Raw genomic sequence first — 7,082 nt, 5'->3', positions numbered from 1 at the left:
CATTAAAACAAAAGTTCAATTTGAACCCGGGATCTGGTCAAAATGCGTCCACTCCAAAAACGAATCTAGACCATTCATTTTGTGAAGTTCAAGATCCTAGCCTTTATAAACTCAAAATAATTTTTTTCTTTTTTACTATTTTTCATCTAGTGATAATAAAGCCATCCAAAAAAATTGGAAATGAAAGAATCCTTCTAATGCCTAGATCTAAGCATCTCACCAAAATAAACGGCTTATGTTAATTGGGCTAAAAAAATACTTTCTAGCTTGTGTTTTCAATTTTTTCTTTTTTTGTGATTGTTTATTAGAATGAAAAGAGTGTATATTTCAAAATTTGGATCAAACAAATGGTCATAAGATGGTTTTTTAATGTTGTTGCATCATATTACTATACAACGGTTGCATGAAATCATTGCCCTCAATAATAATATTGTGCTTTCTTATTCTCATGCACAAGCCTCTTCACACTTTTCATAATTTGATTTAAACATTCCGTAAAATCAAAATTTTCAAAATATAATATCTTTTCCTTCAAGCAATTAAGCTTGAATCAACAAAATAGAAAGCGAGACGAGGGTGAGGCGTGCCAGGCCATGTGGCACTCCATGGCCCCCACCAAGATGCAATGGTGGGTCGATGTATACTAATAGGCCACCCATGCATAAATAAAATATTTTTAAAATTAATTAATGATTTATATAATTTATAAATTCTACTTGAATATTTAAAACATTGTAAATTCAATATCTCTATTTTATAAATTCAAATTTCATAAATAAAATACTCAAACATTCAGAAAAATTCAAATAAAATTTTTAAAAATTAAATAATATTAAAAGAAATATAATTAAATATTTTTTATGGAATTAGATCCTTATGGTTTAAGAATAATTCAACTTTGGAGCACTCCACATTCTACTGTGGATTATGGTCCACAATCGCTTTCTTAAACTGACCCAGCGGTTCCCATGATCAACAGTCTATCGTAAGGGCTCATGATTGGGCTGCCAAAGTCAGCCAATGGGAAAGAGAACGTAATCCCAGTTTGTGGATTCCAGGTTCTCCCCTAGAGATGTACCAAAGTCATCTAAACCTGATGCGACTACAGCTCTATAGTGTATATGGGTAATCTTTTGCACTTGTACATGTTTCACCCTTAATGATGATTTGCTTTCCCGATATAAATATCATATGTACATGTCGTGTGATAGTATGCGGATGAGGCTTTGGCCCTCATCTCTGAAGGCCATCATCACATACAAGGGCCACATAGTCCGTCGGCTCACTCATCTGGGCATACTTCGATATCATCAAGGGATGATCCATTATAATCCTTATCGGTTTAATCTCTACACCCAAATAACATGGGTTTTTCCAAACTGACTAGCCTAATATGTCAAGCCCAGTCCAGTATCAGCCAGCATCATTTGCTTAGTATGGTCCTATAGTATGGTCCATATAGGACCACACTCCCACTAAGTTCAAGCTCCATTATATCAAAATTTTAATTGCAAGCACTCATAAGTCCCTTAATGGCCACATATACCCAATATTCAGTATATTACTTAGGCTAGTTCACTAGTCATCTGCTATAGTTATTTGGCTCGATCGAGTCATCAAGTATTTCAACACGGATTGAAGGAAAACCAACCTTACCTTCATAAGAGAGAGAGAAAGAGATGCATTAAATCGTGTGCTTGCAAAATTGCTGGGCTCTCACTAAAACGATAAGCTTGTGATAGCTTTTTTTTTTGTCTTTTATTTATGAGATTGTCAACAAAGAGACCATTTATTTTTTGTACATGGGACTCACAATTATTGTTGTCCCTTAAATTTCAAAATGGGTAGTTGTAAGAGTATACACAAAGTTCCAACAAAAAAAATTCTCGAAACCTCGTGACCCATCCCAAGGCATCCAATTTGATGTTTAATGAGTGAGAATGATTGTAACCTCCATGTACAAAAGATAAATGGTCTCTTTTTAAACAATCTTTTTTTTTATATGTTAATGTTGTGAATAGAGGGTGGGACTGAATGCCCCATCACCATTCCCTGATGGCCTTTCCTAGTTTTGTTTGCATTAGGTTGTGATGTGAGAGGAGAAAAAGGATGTAAAAGGGGTATCTCAGTCGATTACTAAGCAAGGTGTGTGAAAGCGTGTAGAAGAGTGGGTGGGGTACATACAAGGAGGCATCTGCACTCTCACTCAATGACTTTAAGCTTGGGAGTCAAAAGGAGACAAGTGAGAAGCATTGCACATATCGAATGATGATTTGATTATCACATTTTTATAGAGTAGTATCCAATAGATGTCAAAGTAGGGAATCCATGGGCCGACTTCCCCTCTCTTGATCCTCCATACAATGGCCCCTTGCTTTAATTATTAATCATTTCATTTGAAATTGGTCCCTCTCTAGGGTCACTCTTCAAATTATCTGCAAGTTTTGGGCTTGAATTGCTTGTGCTGACTTCAACAAAATAACGGGCATCGACCCTATGAGTATGACCAACTTGATTGGGGTGGCTCGGCCGGGCAGGGCTAGGCCTAATAAACCTCGAGAAAAAAAAAAAGGTTGGCCAGGCCCTACTTTTTCAAGGCCAGGCTCGGGCTGTCCGGCCCCTTGCCAGTTCTATATATTTAATTTTTGTCATATATGAAACGCTCTAACAAAGTATCGTCCTCAAACTTATGATTTGTATCAACAAGGTAACATCTTGGTAGAGATTAGCAAAGTATGTAAATGATAAATATTATGAATAAGGAGTTTAATGTGAAGTCAAGACCTCAATATCAAGCAATATAAATATTGATACATGTGTGATATGAGTGTCGAAAACACAAATCTCAAAATTCGCTTTTCAAATACAATAGTCCCGTCATCATTTAAACTATGGGAAGGTAAAATTTTGTCTAGTACTGAGCAATTTCAAAGTAAGATTTTGAGAAGAAAGGTCCAAAAACAGTACAGTGTCGGGCTTCTAAAATACCTTGAACATATGTATTTATGTTACTTGTAGGAATCAAATTTGAGAATGGCTTGGGGTCTTGGTGGTAGTATTGTTGAGCTCTATGATGAGGTTTTTGACTCCATTTTCACCAAAGGATAGGGGCTCAAAAATCCCCATTGACTTTTTACACCGGGCCTAAGCGGTAATACCAATGAGCACCTATGATGAGGCCTTAACGGTAGTACTATGATGAGCCCCTTTTTTGAGACTTACACCTTTTTCGAGAATGGGTTGGGCTTTAGTGGTAGTACCAATGAGCCCCTATGATGAGACTCTACAGGTAGTACCAGTGAGCCCCTATGATGAAGTTGGGTTGGGGCATTAAAGGTAGTACTAATGAGCCCCTATGATGAAATCTCTATTGCATTCTCACCAAAAGGCAGGGCCTAAATCCCCACTGAATTTTTTTTTTTTTTTTTTGTTAGAATTAAACTTGAAATAGAGCCTTGTGAATATCAAATTATCAATCGGTAACCAGTCAAGCCCAAGCCCGATTCTTTAATTTAATTTGAACTCCTCATCCCTAACAATTCCTCTTTTTAAACTATTTCTCAAAAACTTGGTGTTTTCTTTTTGCCCATGAAAGGTGCAATGACACTCTTGAAAATAGTAGAGGAAAGAAGGGGTTTACTTAGAGTTTAGATGGAGAGAGGATATAACCGTTGAAGGAGAATAAATGAAGGAGCAAAACGCTTGAAATGTGGGCTTCTAGATGCTGTAAGAGGACAAGGCCCCCAAGATCCTCCTCATTTTCAGGGCGGCAGTTTATTCCTCAATCCAAATTTACCACCTGCTCTTTTGTCCCCCTCTCCTTGGTATCTTCCTTTCTTCTTTCAAGCCTTTCCTCCTCAAAATCTCAGACCATCTCTCTCTCTCTATCTATCTGTCTCTCTCTCTCTCCCTCTCCCTCAAATAGAAAAAATTTCCATTTCTCTGTCTAAAATAGAAATCATTAATACAAACATCATTTCATTAATACAAACATCATTGCATGCCCCATATATCCAAAACCCATTTCTCAAAATCTCTCAAATCTTCGTCCAAGATGAAGCAAGAAGAAGGAAATCTTGGTCCTCTTGTTCTCTCTGTCAACACTAAAACATGGTCCCAAATGTTGAAGAATGATCCTTTGCATAAGATTAAAAAGAGAAGGCTTGATATCTTCGATTCACTAGAGGCCCCTGTGTGTGAAGGGGAATTTAATGGGATTTTGCAAATGAGGGAGGAGATGATAAAATTGGGATCAGAAGATCAAGAATTTGATTATAAGAGGGGCCTCCAACTGGTCCATCTCTTACTAAAGTTTGCAACTGCCATTGCGGATAATGACGCCATTGTTGCATTCGAGAACTTGACCCAATTGTATCGGAAAGTCTCTCTGAAAGGCGATTCGATTCAAAGAGTTGCAGCCTATTTTGCCGATGGCTTAGCAGCGAGGCTTCTCACTAAGGAATCCCCTTCGTTTGAATATATCATGAAAGAACCCACGCCCCGAGATGAGTTCATGGCTTTTATAGAGCTCTATAGAATCTCTCCCTTGTATCAATTTGCTCATTTCACTGCGAACCAGGCCATCTTAGAGGCTTTTGAAGGAGAACAAAACAATGAAGTACTTCATGTTGTGGATTTCGATCTCTCCCACGGGCTGCAATGGCCTTCTCTAATTCAATCCCTCTCTCAAATCAAGAACAATACAAGACCAGCCACTCTGAAAATTATTGGTTTATGCAAAACCATGGAGGAATTGGATGAAACAGAACAGAGACTAGCAAACTTTGCCAAGAGTTGTGGTTTAGACTTTGTGTTTGATGGGTTATTACAGAGCTCTAGACCCTCTGACATTAGAGTTGGGAAGAATGAAACCATTGCTGTAAATTTGATGTTTTATCTTCAAACCCTGAATAGCACTTTGGATATTCTAGAATTGATCAAATCGATTAGCAAATTGAACCCTTCGATATTGGTTGTAGTAGAGAATGAAGCGGCTCGAAATTCTCGGACCTTCCTCTCGAGATTCATGGAATCTCTCCACTATTTTGCTGCCCTTTTTGATATGCTCAACGACTTCATGCCTAGTAGAAGCTTTGAGAGGTTGAGCATAGAGAAGAATTTCCTTGGGAAACAGATTAAGAGAGCGATGAACTGCGAAAACGAGAGCAATTTCAGGCATGAGAAGTTGGAGACATGGAAAGGGCGGATGGAGAGATGTGGGTTTAGAGGAATTAATTTGAGTGATAGATGTCTGAGTCAGGCAAAGCTTTTGTTGCAGATCAAGTGCCATTGCTCACAGCTAGTGGACATGGGTGCAGGGAAGGGAGGATTCAAGGTTTTTGAGAGAGAGGGAGGAAGGGCTTTATCTCTAGGATGGCAAGACAAGCATTTGATAACAGCCTCAGCTTGGCATTGTGACAGATGATCTCTCTCTCTCTCTCTCTATATATATATATATATATATATATATATATATATATATATATATATATATATATATATATATATATATATATATATATATATATATATATATATATATATATATATATAGGATTGATCTCTCACTCTCTAAGGATTGATCTCTTATGTTTATTTTATATGTAATGTATAGAATTCTTGCAACATTAGAGCCCATGGGGATCACATTCTAACTCATTGCTTTGGAAACTCTGTAAGTTGGGGATTTTCCCATTTCATGTGGATGTTAAAGATTTGAGATTCTATTGAATGAAATTTTTTACTTTATGCAAAATTGAATTTACAAATGTTAGATGGTGACACCCATGAATTTTCGTTCAGAACAAGCATCAAGAATATGGGAAAATATTGTGGGACCATGGGTGGACCACAAGGGTGTTTGGCTTTCCCTTGTTTGCTTCAACTCAAATTTGGCACATGAGATCTCTTGGACATGGCAAAAAGGCATGATTAAAAGAATCCTAGAAAATAATTTTCTTTTGAAGTAGGAGTTGAGGTCATCTACTTCATAGTTGACTAGTTCTAGCTCTTTAGAACCTCTTAATCATTTTTTTCTCATTTGAATTGTTTGTGTCTAGTGTTAATTATGCAATTTGCAAAATTTGTAGTTAAACAAATCCCTTTAGGGCGGAGGGAGATGAGTGGGGAATACAGGAGCCCATGGGGATCACATTCTAACTTATTGCTTTGTATCAAAGATAAATGGTCTCTTGTAGACTTTTTCTTTTTTCTTTTTTAATTCAATAAGTGCATATCTATCTATTTACAAAAGGGAAAACTTTATATGATTTGCCTATAGCATAAAAAAACTATCTTCCTCATTCTTTTCAACTATTCATTTGAAATGGGTTGCCGAGATCACCCCACTAAAAATGTCACAAAAACAGCCATGGCTCAACTGGTTGCCTAAAAACTTTACTGTAAAAGAGAGAGGAGAGAAAGCACGGGGAAAATTGAAAGAAAGAGGGCATGCAGGAGGGAGAGAAGAGAAACCAACACGCGAGAGAAGAAGCTCCTCCATCGCATGAAAATGAAGATCTCTCTCTCCTCTGCAACCTCAATATCGAGTAAAAAAATCCTCTAAAGGGAAGATAACTCTCTCTCTTATTGTTTCTTTATTTTTATGCGTTTCTTTTATCTCTGGTAAAGAAAAAAGACATTTTTAGAAGCACCCATTTCTTGTTTTTCTCTTTCTAAACCATCTCTCTGCTATCTCTCTTCGTCTCTATCTCTCCCTTTGATCTTGTTCCTTGATAGATGATATCTCTCTTTTTCCACTAATGGTTGTGGCGAGGTTATATGCTTCAAAGTGTTGCAACGACTATTTTTTTTGACAAAGTTTGTGGTTTGAATTTCATCAATTGGGTTCTCTTTATTTTCCCCTAAGCTTTGGGGGCTTACATACCTTTCGAGCGTTTCATTGAAGTGCGGTTCCCTTGGAGACCAAGGTGAGTTTGTGACTTTAATCTGATTTTTCTTGCATTTCCTTTATGTGAAATGATCTCTCTCTCTCATTGTGATTCATCCATTGTCACTACGTTTCTCTTACTTTAACCCAATAATTCATCTCAATAGAAACTTAACAACCAATTCATGCCATT

The 7,082-nt window shown here is 37.1% G+C and overlaps 1 protein-coding gene across 1 annotated transcript; it reads left to right on the top strand.

Moving 5' to 3' along the window:
* The first annotated feature begins 4,073 nt into the window (after positions 1 to 4,073).
* Positions 4,074 to 5,428, top strand: LOC18436680 (GRAS family protein RAM1). Its single transcript, XM_006846905.2, has one exon. It carries the CDS (start codon positions 4,121 to 4,123, stop codon positions 5,423 to 5,425), a length of 1,305 nt encoding a protein of 434 aa, XP_006846968.2. The 5' UTR covers positions 4,074 to 4,120; the 3' UTR covers positions 5,426 to 5,428.
* The last annotated feature ends 1,654 nt before the right edge of the window (positions 5,429 to 7,082 follow it).

This window comes from Amborella trichopoda, chromosome 11, assembly GCF_054954075.1.
Source record: "Amborella trichopoda isolate Santa Cruz 75 chromosome 11, AtrichopodaSantaCruz75HAP2 v2.0, whole genome shotgun sequence".
In the NCBI taxonomy this organism is placed as follows: Eukaryota; Viridiplantae; Streptophyta; class Magnoliopsida; order Amborellales; family Amborellaceae; genus Amborella; species Amborella trichopoda.
This window is presented reverse-complemented; position numbering and strand designations above follow the sequence as displayed.

Coding starts and splice junctions, on each gene's coding strand:
- LOC18436680 (XM_006846905.2), top strand. CDS start 4,121: ATGTTGAAGAATGATCCTTTGCATAAGATTAAAAAGAGAAGGCTTGAT.